The sequence below is a fragment of the Pelmatolapia mariae genome, linkage group LG15 (genome assembly GCF_036321145.2).
Source record: "Pelmatolapia mariae isolate MD_Pm_ZW linkage group LG15, Pm_UMD_F_2, whole genome shotgun sequence".
Taxonomy (NCBI): Eukaryota; Metazoa; Chordata; class Actinopteri; order Cichliformes; family Cichlidae; genus Pelmatolapia; species Pelmatolapia mariae.
In genome coordinates this window covers 19,718,164-19,734,976 of record NC_086240.1, presented here as the reverse complement: position 1 = coordinate 19,734,976, position 16,813 = coordinate 19,718,164, and the positions used below count along the sequence as shown (strand labels likewise).

The 16,813-nt window shown below is 39.2% G+C and overlaps 1 protein-coding gene across 5 annotated transcripts in view; it reads right to left on the bottom strand.

The window, feature by feature from the left end:
- The window catches only part of LOC134643004 (dystrobrevin beta-like), a 47,934-nt gene that overhangs the window by 7,610 nt on the left and 23,511 nt on the right, over positions 1-16,813 (bottom strand). For 3 of the 5 annotated variants that reach the window (XM_063495163.1, XM_063495165.1, XM_063495164.1), the window contains 9 exons: positions 15,092-15,216; positions 12,553-12,624; positions 9,017-9,094; positions 7,188-7,272; positions 6,981-7,060; positions 6,403-6,516; positions 3,612-3,708; positions 2,989-3,009; positions 2,030-2,183 (listed from right to left, as the gene is read on the bottom strand). In XM_063495163.1, coding sequence (XP_063351233.1) covers positions 2,030-2,183; positions 2,989-3,009; positions 3,612-3,708; positions 6,403-6,516; positions 6,981-7,060; positions 7,188-7,272; positions 9,017-9,094; positions 12,553-12,624; positions 15,092-15,216 — 826 coding nt within the window. The other 2 variants (XM_063495166.1, XM_063495167.1) reach the window with 2 other exon arrangements.

The window sequence follows — 16,813 nt, the reverse complement described above, 5'->3', positions numbered from 1 at the left end:
TGGAAGTAATTTCTACGTCCTACGTCCATATGCGGGGCATATCCCTTCTTGTTATAGGGAAGGACACAGAGACAGATGATGCAAAACAAAAAAGTAAGTCATTTTTGGTTGTTGAAAGGTTAAAAAAAGATTTGACGAGGACAAACAGGCAGACCAAACTATTTATGCACAAAGAGCTGAGTAGGAACAACCTCAATGAGATAACAAGACACAGGCGAAGACAATCAGTGGAACACAGACAGGAAGCAAAGCTAACACAGGACTCGAGAGAAAGCAAACCTCCAAAGTAACAGAATACAGATGTGAATCCTAACACAAACACCAACAGAGGAACAGGAAAGACGAATTCTTATAAAAAAAATACCAAAACTAAACAATCACTAGAGACAAAATTGTCACGGCTCTGTGTGCGGGCAGGAGGAGATGAGGACCCAAATGCAGACTTGTCAAGACAAAATAGCAACTCAAAAGGAATGACGAACAGGTGGGAACACAGCCGGGAGAAATTAGACCTAACAAGACAGAGGAAGCGAAACTAGAAACACTGACATAAGACATAAACCTTCAAAATAAAACGGGAAACAATTCACAAAGACGCAGACTTGACACTGAACTAAACCTATACTAAACACCAGGGCACAAGAAGAAAACCTAAGAACTAAACCCTTAACCAGAATAAACTGAAACATAGATTTATAATAATGATCAACAAAGCACAACAAGGGAATCAGAATATAACCCATAATACAAAATCAAACCAAAAAATAAGAACTCAAAATGCTGGGTCAAAATGACCCAGAACCGTGACAAAAATAGTAAAAGAACAGCAAGAGACTCAAAAATAAAACCAAACTAAAAGTAATGAATTTAAAGAATCCAACCACAAAATGCTTAATAAATACAAAAAATTACAAAGCAACTCAAAACCCGGGGACCAAAATAAAAAGGTCGCTGCTGTCATGGACAGCCTCCAATGCCACCATCTTGTTCTGCTCCAGAAACTCGCTGCAGGATCACATGAACCAGAACTTGTTTGCTACACTGATCTCAGAGAACTGATATTTCTCAGTTTTTTATTAGCTGCAAATAAAAGTATTTCCAGAGGAGAAACTATATAAATCATTAAATGATAATTAACTTAAAAAAGCATATGTGCTTCCGATGCTTGCATGCATGCCACATGAATCCCATAAATCTGTAGGAAGTGCCGCCATATTAAGGAGATCCCCTGTGATGTCATACAGATGCACAGGTTGGAAAAAAAACTGTGTGAGACTGGGTTTTTACAACAGTTTGAGGCCTCAGGTTTTGGGTCACAGGGACCACTTGCATATATGCTGATTATTTCATACCTCTGGCTACCACTATTATGAGCATCCATCAGTGTAACGGTCTATATATGACAGAAAACAAGGAAACGCTCCATTTTAAACATCAGTTTAAGTATTTATTTCTGTGTCAAGTGGTTTATATTAGAAGGTTTTACAGTGAACTGTTAATCAGGTGAGACTAATCCAAAACACAGCCTGGAAACTACTGTATGTTTGTGCCTGTAGCTGACAACAGGTTCAATAAATAAATGTGGTAAACACAGCTGGAATTACGACGTAACAATCCTGACGAGCACTAAAACTGGCAATATTTTTTTAAGCGCTACCGTCAGGGATCCATTTACACGTCGTGCTTTTAGAAAAGCAGCTAAGCAGAGTATGTTCTCAAGCATGCACGACTTCATATGAGTCAAAGTCTTAACAGGGAATTTGTAGAACTGCTCAGACATGCAGTGAAACCACATGCAAGGCTTTTCGGCCCAGACCAAAATCCTAGCAGAAGCTTCCCTCAAACAGCTGAAAAAGGTGTTTTTAGACCTGAAAATGCTTCACTCAAAACATCAGACCTACTGTACTTTGTCTCAGCGGTCTAACTAAACAAAAACTCCTTCAAACATAAGCCTTTAATATCAAAGAAGGCAAACTACAAGACTCTTTTTTTTTTTAAGGTTGCTATGTGGGAGAGAAATGAGTCCTACCTTGAGCAAAAGCCTCTTGTACATCACCTCCCACCCCAGCGAGGGAGTCCTGAGGAGGATACATGTGTGTCTGGGAGGGTACAGCACCTACAGAGCGGACGGCTGACGGGCTCGGCCGAGAGGGAGAGGAGTGAGAAGAGCCGGCTGCCTGCGCCTACAAGATGAGAGGTGTTATCAGAGCTGGTTAATGTTACTGCGAGAAGGTTTTAGATTACAAGATCACACCTTTTGCATTTTGCTTGAATATACGTCCAGTGTGTGGACTTCTACAACTTAACCTTTTAGTTTGGATAACAATTAGTTACTAGAACCAGCTGACATGGCTTGGGCATCTGAACAGGATGACTGGAGTCATCACAAACACACTCATTCTAACGTCACTGTGTTTCCAGAGTTGTTCACTTGCTTTGTGTTAGCATGTTGCCTGTGCAAGTGCTTGCAAAGAGTCATGAGTCACTTTAGCGGCTGTTGCTTCTGGTGTGATTGTAGTTTGCACTTTACCATGACGCTCTGGGCCTCTGAAAATAAAAGTAATGTCCAAATCGCCGCTCATCCGCTCAGCTATTTTCCTCCCTGCACATGAACTGAAGTCAGCTGATTGTTGTGCAAGTGTGCAGGAAAAGGGAGTGTTTGGTTTCTTTTCTGTCCACATCTCGTGAAGAGGTTTTCAATCTTTGCTCACCACCTGCCCTACTTTCCGTGATTTTTTTCCTCTTCCCCGAAATTACTTTAAAGTTTAAACACTGGGTTTGTGTGGCAGAAGCATCGTGACAGGGATCGCCAGAAAAATAACTGCAGTGATGCACATGGAGAGCGCTCTGAAGGCGCGATCAGCCACATTTAAATCATGTACAGGCCTGTTTTTGCAACTTTTTGATTGCATGTGATATTTCAGGTGACTAATAAGAACTGAATCCCACAGTTTCTTCAGTGTTTCCAACAAAAGGATATGAACTTACTGCCTGTCGCTGTTCCTCATCCTACAGGGATCACAACATGGGCAGCCGGAAAACAAAGAGGGCGGAAAAGAAGAATGGAAAACAAGAGGTCAGACACAATGAGAGCCAGAAAAGTCATAGAGGAAGAAACATCAGAGGGGAAAATGAGGCTTGTTACTGCAAGGACAGTAAGAGGGGGGTGTGAGGAGCAAGGGAGGCTTTGCCCTCTAGTGTGAGAAAATACAAACTGCTGGAGATTTAAATCAGAGAGTGTGTGTGTGTGTGTGTGTGTGTGTGTGTGTGTGTGTGTGTGTGTACGGGTTCGTACTATCCTGGTGGGGACCAAAATCTGACTTTTACTATCCTGGTGGGGACTTTCTGCACCGTGGGGACCAAAATCCAGGTCCCCTCGGGGTTGAAAGCAATTTTCACACTCAAAATGCGGTTTTACTGTCAGGGTTACAATTAGGTTATGGTTAGGTTTAGGGTAAGGGTTAGGGTTAGGCATTCATTTTTAATGGTTAGGGTTAGGGTAAGGGGCTAGGGAAAGCATTATGTCAATGGGATGTCCCCACGAGGATAGCAAACCAGACATGTGTGTGTGTGTGTGTGTGTGTGTGTGTGTGTGTGTGTGTGTGTGTCACCTTGAGCAGCTTCATCAGTCCTTCCAGCTGCACCATCAGCTCCCTCCTGCTCTCCTGCAGCGACGACATCCTCTGCTCCAGTTCGTCTTTCCTCTGTCTGGAACACACACACACACACACACACATGTCTGGTTTGCTATCCTCGTGGGGACATCCCATTGACATAATGCTTTCCCTAGCCCCTTACCCTAACCCTAACCATTAAAAATGAATGCCTAACCCTAACCCTTACCCTAAACCTAACCATAACCTAATTGTAACCCTGACAGTAAAACCGCATTTTGAGTGTGAAAATTGCTTTCAACCCCGAGGGGACCTGGATTTTGGTCCCCACGGTGCAGAAAGTCCCCACCAGGATAGTAAAAGTCAGATTTTGGTCCCCACCAGGATAGTACGAACCCGTACACACACACACACACACACACACACACACACACACACACACACACACACACACACACACACACACATTACAAAGGCTTGCTGAAGACAGGAGCTGGAGTAAAAATAGATTTAAGTCCCAAAATGTGGAGAAGATCAGAAATGCAACATGGAAGAAAAACAAGAGATTAGATTCACAGTCCTGAAGTGCTAAAACAATCGGCAGAAATTCACAGAAGCAGCTGTGTGATGAGGTTAATAAATAGATGAATAAGAGAGGAGAGATGTTATTGAAGAGCATGTAGGAGAGTCTTTCCAGGAGAAAATCTGCTAGATTACGTGAACTTTTAGTCAGAAATCCTCAATGTCTTGTAAGATGGCAGGGAGAGAAACACCAAGTCTGTTTGAGGACTTCAAATTAAGATGAATATATACACAAAAGTGCACTCAAAATACTGATAAAATGCTCTGCAGCAGCAGGGCTTTCTGGAAACAAAGCTTTAACAGCAGGCATAGAGTTTAACATTCACAATCTTTTTTCCACCAAACAGTATGCGGTCTGGATGAGACATTAAAGCGAGAGCAGAGCTCGTCTTTCTTTCCTGGCTTCCCTTCACGTGGCAAGATAAATGAGTAAATAAACAAATGAAAACAAAAGTCTGACTCATTCAGTAAATAGAGTTTTGTTTTATTGTTATCCCAGAGTAACGCTTTACCCGCAAGCTAGCCAACAAGTTCGCCAACAACCTCAGAAACGCCACTTTATCTGTACTATTTAAGATATAGCTTAGCAGTTTTCTTTAGTAACAATATCTAGCTCTGAGTCTGTAGCGGAAACATGAAAGAGATTACGAAGACAGTAATATTACTGATTCCAGGCTTGTTAAGACATGAAGATGGGTACCAAATTAACTCTAGTTGGACATAGCTGGTGTGGTCAACCATTGATTCATTAAGTCCTGTCCTGAAGAGCATTTTCACCGCTGCCATTATGAACAAGGGGCTGTTGTGACTGAACCGGAGGACCCTGCGACAGTCTAAAGCGTGCCCTACCTTACCCTCCTTTTTGACTTTTGACTAACGGATACCATAATTTACAGAATGATCACCACGGTGCATTCAGTAAGACTGGAAACTAGTGACTCATAAAACCAGACCAAGGGCAAGAGGAAAATTACTGGCAGATTCACTTTGCACTGGGTGACATTTTCTTTTTTTAACCCTAATCTCACCCTGTAACAGCTAGAACAGCCTCCAGCTCCCTGTGACCCGAACTGGAAAAAAGATTACGAAAGAAGATGGAGAATTCTGAAAAATTGTCCATCAGAAAGAATGCAGGTTTTCAGTAAGAGGAAACACTAGAAAAAGCACTATGTTAACTTCACTGCAAGACTACCTCATACTATTTTAAATTTGGAGAGATTTTACCTCATTTGGTCTCATGGCCACCAGGAGGAAGTAGAAAACTCCAGACAAACAGAAACAAAATAGAAAAGATGGGCTCTTATGTGCTGAATCTGAAAAATGTTTACTCTAGTGCCGCCATGTGGCTGTTTTATCAGGTATGTAAGCGTGAAAACTGGAATAAAAACTAAAAATCTAATATGACAGCTCTGTTTCACACTTTAAAATATACACTTTTAAAATATACGACCGTGGTTCAGGGGGTTGGGAAACTCATCTTGTAACCGGAAGGTTGCCGGTTCAATCCCCTGCTCTGTCTGTCTCGGTCGTTGTGTCCTTGGGCAAGACACTTCACCTACCGCCTACTGGTGTTGGCCAGAGGGGCCGATGGCGCAATATGGCAGCCTCGCTTCTGCCAGTCTGCCCCAGGGCAGCTGTGGCTACAACTGTAGCTTGCCTCCACCAGTGTGTGAATGTGAGAGTGAATGAATAATGGAATTGTAAGGTTCACGAAAAGCGCTACATATATATGCAATCCATTATTATTATTATTATTACATATTTAAATTTCCATAATATGCTGGAAAAAATGCCTGACTAACATCTCTCAGGGCAGAAATGTTATTGTTTACGTCAAAGCCAGGCAGTTTCCATCACTTTCAAGTTCCTCTCCTCTTCTTGAAGGACTTGTTTTTACTGAAAACCGCAATAAGTGCGTTGGAAGTGATTCCTTCTTTGGTGTTTTTGTGAACTCCACCATCTGTCGGTACCATCTGCCATAAAGAACTCTCCCTCTGCGCCGCAGAGCAACACGGCAAGTTTTCCCGCCAATTCTGACCGTGGCGGTGTGGCAAAATCCGGAAACTATAGCGCAGCGAGCGAAAGAGCGATTGTTTGTGAAACATATTTTCTGTGGGTGTGACTCACAAAGTTAAGATGTACATTTTAACTATTATATGTATATTTTCTGTATAGAAACAGCAGGTCTCAGAGGAACTGCGTTTACCTGAGCAGACGGAGCTCGGCCAGCAGAGTCGGGTTGGTGCTGCCCTTCTCCGGGCTGGGCTGGCACGCTGCGTCATGCTCTGCACGGAGACGTTTGATCTCTGCCAAGATCTCTCTGGGAAATGAAAATCACACTGGTCAGCTGAAGCCTGATACCACAGTATTTTAGGAATGAACAGCCTGTAAATAAGCAGGGCAAGATGGCGAACTTCAGCAGGCTTTAGAGGAATCTTTTTTTTGGAATGATGCACAAGTTTAATTTAGAGAGTAAAAAACAAACACAAGCTAACAGCCAGACCACACAAACAGTGCTTTTATTGTGAAAGAACAAACTGTAAAAACTGATCATGCCCCCTTAAAAGTAATTACTTGGTAACGGTTAATCAAATTTACGACCACAAACCATTCAGCTTCTTTCTGTCACTTTTTATTGATTTCGCTCTCATATATTAACCTTATATCTTTAAATAATTACATCTTTTTTATTTGTATGGTTTTATGAGACCTTAAGCTCTAAAGATCCCCCCCCCCCCCCAACAAGTTAAACTCTCCACCTCGCTCCTGTTCACATATTTCTACCTGTTTTTAGACTCCAGCTGAGCAATGAGCTCCCTCTTCTGTTTGTTCGCGTCAAAGTTGATGCTCCGCGTCGGGATCACCTAAAACACAAGCAAACGGTTGATGGGTTTCATGTACAAACCAGAACAAGATCCCCGTGTAGTCGGAGCATATGCATGCATATGCAGTATTAAAGTTAAAGGCTTAGAGGAGATGTGTTCGACTCACTCCTGTGCCTTCGGTCTCTGCCAGTCGTGTGGTGTAGCGAGCGATCAGTTTGTGCTCGTCGTCTTGCCTGCTGGGGCTGTCAACACTGAAACACAGGAAATCTCTAATTTACTGAGTCCAGTGTAAAACTATTGTATTTAAACCAGCAAAGAGCATGATGCATGAATTTAATGCAGGTAAATATGATCACTTTTAAGTTTTCAGAAATAATCCATTTACGTACATAAATGTGGTAAAATCTGTGTCTCTCTGCATCTCTTTATCTCTCAGAAAATACTTTTAGGAAAACACCTCTTTTCACCATCTGTGTAAGAATGAAATGCTCTGAACACAGACAGGAGAAAAACTACAGAGTTTGTAACTAAGCATGGCTCAGAGGATGAGGACACACAATTTTTCATTAAGCATTGGAGGAAGCACAATTAACGGGGCAAATTTTTAACTAATAAGTATCACCAGTAAACGTCCCCAGGTGATTACTTACACCAAGACTGTACATCCTGATGTGGGGACATTTTGGCTTTTTAGCACCATATACTTCATTCTGCTCTATAAAGTGTTTTATACTTTGTTAAACAAGCATTTTATTGGTTGTACTGTAAAATAAACCTAGTGTCCGCATATGAGGACCTTTTTTAATTAACTGCTTTCTGCTGGGTTAAATTAAGATAGCTCCCAGATCAGGTTTTATATTATAGTTTGCTGATGCATTATATTTGCATAACAGTACATAAAATTGCTTTTTCTGCCTGTGGTGTCTCACCTTATTTTGTAAACATGCAAAAGCAATTTAATATTTTTCATAACACTGTTAGCAGGTTAATTTATGAATGAGCACTCAACACTTAACCATTTGCATTCCTAATTCTGTGTGCGTGTGTGTGTGTATCAGATTATTTATTTTAAACAGGCAATGTTTTTCTTGTGTTGAAAAAAATCCTCAGAGCTAAAACAGAAGACTACAGGAAAAAGGAAGCTTTTGCTTCTTCTGGTTTCTGAATTTAAAAAATAAATGAATTACTTCATAATTTTATTTTGTCTGTATTTTATAATGTAAGAGATGCACTTCCAAGACTGCTAATTGTCCTTTAACGGCAATATTAGGCCAATATTTAACACTTCTGCATTATTCCTGATTCTCCTAGATAATATTTTATATTTTGAATTGACCCCATCTCTGAACCGAGGCCCGATATCTATTTTATTTAGCCCACACTCCTGGTTTAATTAGTGCTTCCCACCTGTTAGGATTAGTACTAGTGTTTGTTTTTGTACTTTGTTAATGTTTTACAACAATGACTTATTGCATTATTGTGAAGCACTTTGGTCTGCCTTTGGTTTTAAATGTGCTATATAAATAATATTGTATTGTATTGATATTTTAAAAACGTATCTGTGTGTTGTTTCCAATGTAAGGCAGTCATAACTGTAATTTTCTTGTATTGCAGTATTATAAAAAATAAAAAAAATCCAAAACAGGGTTTTATTGTAGATTAGAAAACTGTTTTTTCCATTGTCAATGTCAATTATTGGAAATAAATATAAGTGAAATTCCTCTTCTCTTTAATTCTTCCTTGTTTTTTTAAAAGTTATTACAAAACCTGGGCAAATGGAAATCATCATTATTACAGGAAAACAAACTAAATTAAAAGCTAAGAAGTAACACAATAATTTAACAGGATATTCTGTAACTGCTGATTTCTCTCTTCATTAGAACTATAGCAAACTACAGCATTTCACTTGGCTTCAGCTAAACTGTGCAGCACGGTGCCCTCCTCCTTACTGCCTCCCTGACTCCTTTACGTAACCACCCCTCACTCCCTTCTCACCGCGGGCTGCCCTGGAGGCGATTCACATATGAAGCGATCAGAGCGTGCTCCTCGTTCATTCGCTGAGCCGCCGCCAAGCTGGACGGACACAAAACAGACGCAGAGTAATCAGCCAGCATCAGATAACAGTCTGTCTTACAGGAATTACATCAGTTGAACTTCCAGTCAACACAAAATCTCTCTTATTAAATGTGCATATGAGTAAAAAGAAAAAATATTTTCATAACACCTACAACATGGATTTTGCCAGAAATAACTGAAAAATGCATGTCGATTTTTATATGCAATGAATATCTTTTATTATTTCAATTATTCACTAACATGCAATATTTCTTATTAGTTCATTTTTGGTCCATAAAATGCTAAAAGAAGTTCAGAAGAACCCAACGCACCAGAGTTTAAAGTGAGCCTTTTTTGCTTTTTCTTATGTTCTGTCATATTATTCCAGTGCTGGATGCTCATATTAAACATGACTAATAATCATGAGGTCAGTGTATGTACAAGCCAGACATTCAGCCACCAGACAGCTTGAAAAGCTTCGTTTCACACAGTTTTTTAACTACTGCAGCAGCTGGATAGCGTAGTGGTAAGACTACACACCTCTGGAGCGGGGGTCGCAAGTTCGATTCCCACCCGGTATCCAGTAAGAGTCCTGGCTAGACCCCCCCATGCTAAAAACCAGCCCTGGAGTTGCGCGGCTATGTCTGCAGCCTGTCCGCAGTTCAGTACACAAGCATTTCACTGCATGTTCACAATATGTTGCACTGTGTATGTGACAAATAAAGTTTGTATTTATTTATTTATACTGGCTATGTACAATGTCACAGAGGGGATAGCCCTAATATGGACGTCTCCTCTGCCTTTTAAAGCTCCTGGTTGTGAGGGACAGCCAATCAGAAGAAAGTTGGATCAGTAAACATTGAATAAGGCTTAGTCTGAAGTGTGAATCATGCCTCTAACAGCACATTTTTCCACTGATTATTATTTCTTTGATTAACCTTATTAATCTCTGTGAACTCTGTTTTTCATACCAAATATTGATTTGCTGTGGAGGCTCACCTTCATATATACAAACCCAGAGAGGGTGGAGAAGCTAGCATTCCTAAATCTGCATCAACTTTTCCCTTCAGCTGTTTTTTTTAATAGCTTTGCATCCTTTATAAGTTGAGTTACCACTGTCCACTGTGTGATTGGTTTAAGGTGTTCTCTCTCCCTTGTGTTTTGATCGATTCTTCCTTATTTGTGATAAGTTTTGTAAGCAATTATTTCTGTATTATTAAAATTTCTTTTGACTGGAGCAGTTTTGTGTAAAGAACGGAAATAAGGAGCTGCAAACGAGCATTAAAAACTATTTAATCATCTTTCCATCCATCTTTTTCCACTTATCCAATTCAGGGTTGTTGCGAGGCCGAGAGCCTATTCTTACTCTTACAGGACGAGAGACTGTTAAATACACAATTTTTTCATTACTTGCAAAATAATAACGGTCTAAAATCTTACAAGCTATGTAGTGGAGTACGTGTTTTGCCTTTTAGACATACACCTGTATGGTGGTGTCAGAGATGGCTGCTGTCAGCTTGCAGTAAACTTCACAAGAAATGTAATAAATGTAAAAATAATGGAAAACTAAACTTTTCTTTTAACTTGCACTTAATTCAACAGCTTTTTCACAGTGTCAGATCACAGACACTGCAGACCAATGTTCCCTCTAAGCTGCGCACGTGCGCAATTGCACACTGTTGGCACGGTCTCTGCGCAGAAAAAATTTGCGTTGCGCACACACAAAAAATTCTAACCTGAATTGAAATTAAAGTAAATATGTGCCGACACCAGTGTTTTAGCTAGCAAAGCGGCGTGGCTGATGTGTAGTGAAGCCACGTTAATGACAACGTGTACAACCATTGGAGATGTGAGCAGGACAGACAGAACAATTGACGGAAAAAGTGTGGACTTTATACCAGTTTTTAAATTGTGTTGACAGGCCACGTGAAACCAGAGTTATGATAAAAAAAAATATGCAATATTTGGTTTTCTTCCTGAATACTATCGTTGTTTATATTTACTGCGGGAAGAAACGGTAAAAACAACGTTTTATAAGGAAAACGCTCGAAAGCACTCTCCGCCTGTGAGCAAAGATGAAACCAAAACACCCCACCCTTTCCCATTGGTCGAAAAATGTACCATGTCAACCAATCAAAACATGGCATTTAGTTGTTAAGAAACGGGAGGAAGTTTTAGGAGTGCCGGCGGTGTTTTGAGATGTGAGAGATTTGCAACGTTTAGCGCAAATCTTGTGTAGTTAGTGTGTAGTGTAGTCAATAGTTTTGTTGTGTGTGTCAGAACAATGAGGCGACTGCTGAATGTTACAGGTGTTACAGGAGTGATACATCTCCTGTTGTCAGGCCTGCAGGTATCAGGTTGTTGTTCTCCTTTACCTCATAGTGGACAGAAATTATTTTTTGGAGTGGCACAAATAATTTGTGTGGCATCAAATTTGATGCACAACACCTGATTGTTCTGTAAATAGTTTGAAATGTTTGTTTAAAAAAAACGCCTTGGCTGCATTTTTAGGTAAACAGCTGCAAAAAACTTTGTTGTTTGCAAAACTCAGTAACCTTTTTGAAGAAGTAACTATATAATTAATTTCCCAACATTGGTCATTATATGCTGTATTTTGCAGACAGAGTTACAGGACTCTCTCACAGACCACAGACTCATAATACAAGTCAGAGCTTTATTTAAAAAAAAAAGAAAAAAAGAAAAAGAAAGTTGTGTTTTCAAAATTGGAGTTCAAGTTATTTTTACTTCCAATAGTGTTAACATACTACACAGGTCATGAACAAGATTTTTTTTTAAATTTTCATTGTAAGTGGGCTAAAGCAGTTAATTAAAAGTAGTCTAACATAAATGTAAATGCTGTAATTTGATTATTTTAATAAACCATGTAACTTGGATGGATTCGATGCTGGCGTGACCACAGTGCACACATCTAATGTCGCTAGCAGTGGTCCGAGGGACCGCTCAGGGAGTTTGTGTGTTCGCTCAGACACATGAAAAATTAGAGGGAACATTGCTGCAGACTCCTTCATAACCTATGACAGCATCGTTTTACTGGCGTTGAGTTGGGCTGAATCTCGTATTACTTTTTATTCACCCACCACGAGCCCTTAAATCGTTGTGAAGAGTTCGCATCTATTTTTAACTGCGTGCAAGTGAAGCGCTCATGCTATCGAGCCCTGTATCACCAGTATAGATCCTCTAATGTGTATCCACGCAGCTAAAAACAGCCTCTTTATTTCTGTTAACTCTGTTAACTCACAACCTAGTAAGCTGTAACTTCACCCAGTTTGTCTCACACTGCAACTCGGAGCTGTGATTTATTGAAACAGCAGCTGGCCAACCAACTTGCCTGACACAGTGGTTAAGTTAAGGTCTTTATTTGCCTTGAATATTAGAGAAATATTAGTTTAAACAGAAAAAAAGAAATGAAGCCACAAGATTACACACTTCTAATCAGCTCTAATGTCAGTCTTTACCTTTTCGAGGACTCGCGAGCTGATGAAGACAGCAGCATGGCTTCACTGGTGTTCCCAGCGGGTCTCGATGGTCTGAACACACGAACACACAAACACAAACACGCGTTAGAGGCTTATTATCTACAGAGTTAACACGGAGCAAGGATAGCAATGTTAAATCATTAAACCGCCGAAGCCTGCCTATCAGAAAGCACGCATTCTTACGCTCCCATTCACACAGTCACACACTCTCACATGCTTTTGAGTGCATTCATGCAACAGTGAACTGTAAAAGGTCTGAGCAAACACAGACAGGCCAAAGATCAAACGAGGGAGAGAGAAAAGAAAGTAAGAGAGGGAAGTGGAGTGAGGGCACATCCAGAGGAAAATTTTAAAAAGAACATAAATAATCACATTTTTAAGTCTGAAATTAAAACGGCATTTAAAAAAAAAAAAAAAAAAAAAGCATACTCACACCCACGCTAAATTCAGCCTGCGTGTGCTGGCCTGAGTATGAGCCTAACGCCTGCAGGTCTGTGATGACCTGGTCGGCTTCAGTGTGGAAAATTAAACAATGCCGATGCGCCACAGGGGGCGGAGCAACCGAAGCGTTTGGATATACAGAGGTGGGACTTTTGCTTGATTTATGTTATCTGAGTTTTCTAGGTAATGTAAAATTTTGTAGTTCGAATAGTTAGCTTTTAAGCTGTAGATGTTTCACTTCCTATTGTGAAAGTGTTTAAATGTTTAACTGTTAAACATTAACATCACAGCTACAAGAAACTTTAATCTTTTTTGTTCTATCTAATGCGAGGAGGCCTCATAGTGAATATTCCTCCATAACTTTAGTGACTTTAGAGGCACAAAGAGACAATAGTATCTGTACAGCCCAGCAGCGTTTAACTTGGGCACAAAAAATGAGCAATTCAAGGCTTTTTTGGAAATAAATTCAATGCAAAAATCAAACAATCTTCTTTTTAAGCAATATGAACATTTTACACACTACAGAGGTCTATTTTAGAGGGTAGGTACACATGAATTCAATAATATGCAATCCAGTAATATTAGCGTTAATCATGCAGTCATAATTTTTGTAGCTTTATTCACACAGATCTCCTGTAGGCCTATATGTCAAATCTAGAATAAGTTTTAGAAATAGTTTAAAGGTCGTTAACGTTACCATCACACAGTTTAACTGGCACCAGGTTCAATACTTACAGTCCAAAATCATAACCAAACTGTACAGGCACATCAATTAGATTGATTAGTAGTGAAGGGTTCTCAATATGGAAGCTCAAAAGCGCCAAAATAAACAAATGAATTGAAAATGTTAAACATACATGTATAGATTGGTTAACTGACACTTTTAATTTGCTTCTAAATTTACTAGATTTTGTATTAATTTTTGTATTTCTTTATTCCCATGTTTTAAATTTTCATTTTATTTAGTAACTTTATTTTCTATTAACATTTTTCCAACAATTTCTCTATTTTTTTTTTTTACTGTTCAACAACAGCAAAAAACTAATAAAAGTATTAATAACAAGAACAATACTCATGAGAAGTCAAGCATCATTTCAACAGACACGTCAACCATACATACAAAACTGTAAATCAATTATCCCATTTTCACCATCGTTTGAAGTCTTATGCAAAAAAAAACAAAGCTAAACAAAAAAAGCCTTATCATTAAAAGCTCAGAAAGGGTCAGATTAACAGAAATGTTTCCACTTTTTTGTAAAAATCAAGGGATTTATTTCGGATCAGGCAACTCCAGTGGGATGTGTTCCAATATCATCCTGTGCCATCTGAGTTTTACGAGAATAGTGCATTTTTCTTTGTGCAAAAATCAGAAGATTAAACCGTTTTCTGAGATATTTGTTTCGGATGCATGTATTTGGGAGACCAATGAGAAGTGACACCGTGTAAAGATCAATTGTGGTTCCTAAGATGTTCCGTAATTCACAAAAAACAGATTGATAAAAGGTGGTGTGTATGACTGACAGCATTTATTTTTTTAATTTTTTTATGTAAAGCATGTAACAAGGTTAAGTTTACTTAACGTATAGCTTTTTAGTGTGCATCTAATCTAAAATAATAAGGTCAGTACTGTCATACAGGCCAGTAAATGAATCAATTCATACAAAAGCAAATAAATATAGAAGCATATTATTATTATTATTTTTTTTAAATAACTTGATATTTTTGTTGGCACGTGTAATGAAACTTATATACTTTGTCAGTTTTAGGCCTCCATACCTTGAAACTATCACTGTACGTTAAATTAACATCCTAATGAGGTGAACTGAGTGACAGGATAATTGGCACCAAAGGGGACATAATATAATTTAATATAATAGAATATAATATAATAGAATAGAATAGAATAAAATAGAAGAGAAGCTGAAATGAATCCTTTTGTGCCTCACTGAGTAAGACCGCACTGATCTGACAGGAATAACCTGCATTATTAAAAAGCGGTTGTTGAAAATTTCAGTAACATTTAGCTTTTTGATATTTAGTCTAATAAATGTGTGAGTGCTGGGAGGTCATATCATACACTATGTTGGCGAGGTTAAGGGTCCTCTCGGGTTCTTCTGGGTAAATTGGGTGTGGCGGCTCCCTAGACGACACGCAGCCCAGAGTCCTGCTCAGGGCTCGACCGATCTTTGTCGCCGGTGACTTCTACACACAAAAACAAACACACAAACATCAGTTTATGAACCCACACTGCATGAGTGCAGTAGATGTGTGAAGCCCGTTTTAAAGAATCAACTTTAGCACTTATCGAAAACAGAGATACCTGCTAATTACTGCTAACTAATCTGCAGCACAGACGTAGTGAACATACTGCTGCCCTTTAGCTAAATCACTCACTTGTATATATGTACTCCCAGTTTCCCTTTGTTCACTGCCAGATCACTTTCTATTCTTTCCATTTAAGGCTTCTAGTGATTTCCATTGTTGTTGATCCTTCTCATGTTTCTTGTTATTATCTGTTGTGTTCACTTGTTATCTTCTCGTGTATTGCCTTGTGGACTGGTTTTGAGTTTCTGTAGTCTCCCAGGATTTGTGTATTTCCTGTCTATGATCTCTGCTTGTCTGGGTTAAAGATCTGGATTTACGGGCATTTATTCTGACTCTCCGTGTCCTGCTTTTGGGTCCTTCTCTGTCAGCCCTAGACCACCACAGTGCCGCTGTGCAACTTATTTGACAGATAATTTAATGAATCTCAAGGGCTTTACTGTACATGTGCTTATGTGCATATTTAACCCTTCAAAGGCCCTTTTTTAACCTGAAAATGCACTGACACTTAACTCCTGAGCACGAATCTTAAAATCAGGCATCTGTTTTCCCATGAACCACATTCAGGTTGCTGCTGTTGGGTGTCTTTGTTAAAAATAAATAAATAAAAGGACATATACTGAGAATTAAAATGAAGCACAAAGCCCAGTCCTACAGAAAATCACATGTAAATATATGTAAAGCCTGAGCTACGATGAGTATATAATGTTACATGATGACAGGCAGGAGCTGCACTAGTTAGAGGCTTTAGACCTAAAACTGAAACATTAACAAGAAAAATTATGCCAAAGACTTACTGATGAATAATTCAACAACTATATCTCCTTCTATTAATACATAATTTCTTCATTAAAAACATTTATTCCTTCAGGCTAGAGCAACTTTTATTTAAATTATCCGATTCACTTCAAATAAATACATGATGCTTGAGTATGAAGCTATAAATATTTGGGTTTGTATACACCTGCATTTAGCTACTGACCCTTTGCCCAGAATTATCAAGGTGTGTTTACAATGTGTGCTTTTATTTTTGAAACCAATTAAAACCCAATTACATTTCCCAGGAGGCTATGTGACTGGTTCAGGTCGTTTTATACCAGAATGAGGGTAGAGCGAGTACGGCTGGAACAGGGGAACAGTTTTAACACCTCAAATAACTTAAAAAAATGTTTTCTCTGCACATGTGTACAAGTGTCATCTTTGATTTAGAGAAATTCATAGCAGGTGAAGTGTGCACCTGAATGTTTCTTTCAAATTGAATAGATCCTTGTGTTTGTATCACTGAACTTAGAGCCTGGCAATTCCATATTCAAATTCCTTTTTCCACCAACCCTCCTCTGCACATATCCAAACCATCTAAAGCCTCGCCACTCTAACTATGTCTCCAAACTGCTCAACCTGAGCTGTCCCTCCGCTGTACTCATTTTCAATCGCGGTCACTCCAAATGAAAACCTGAACATCTTCAGCTCTGCTTCT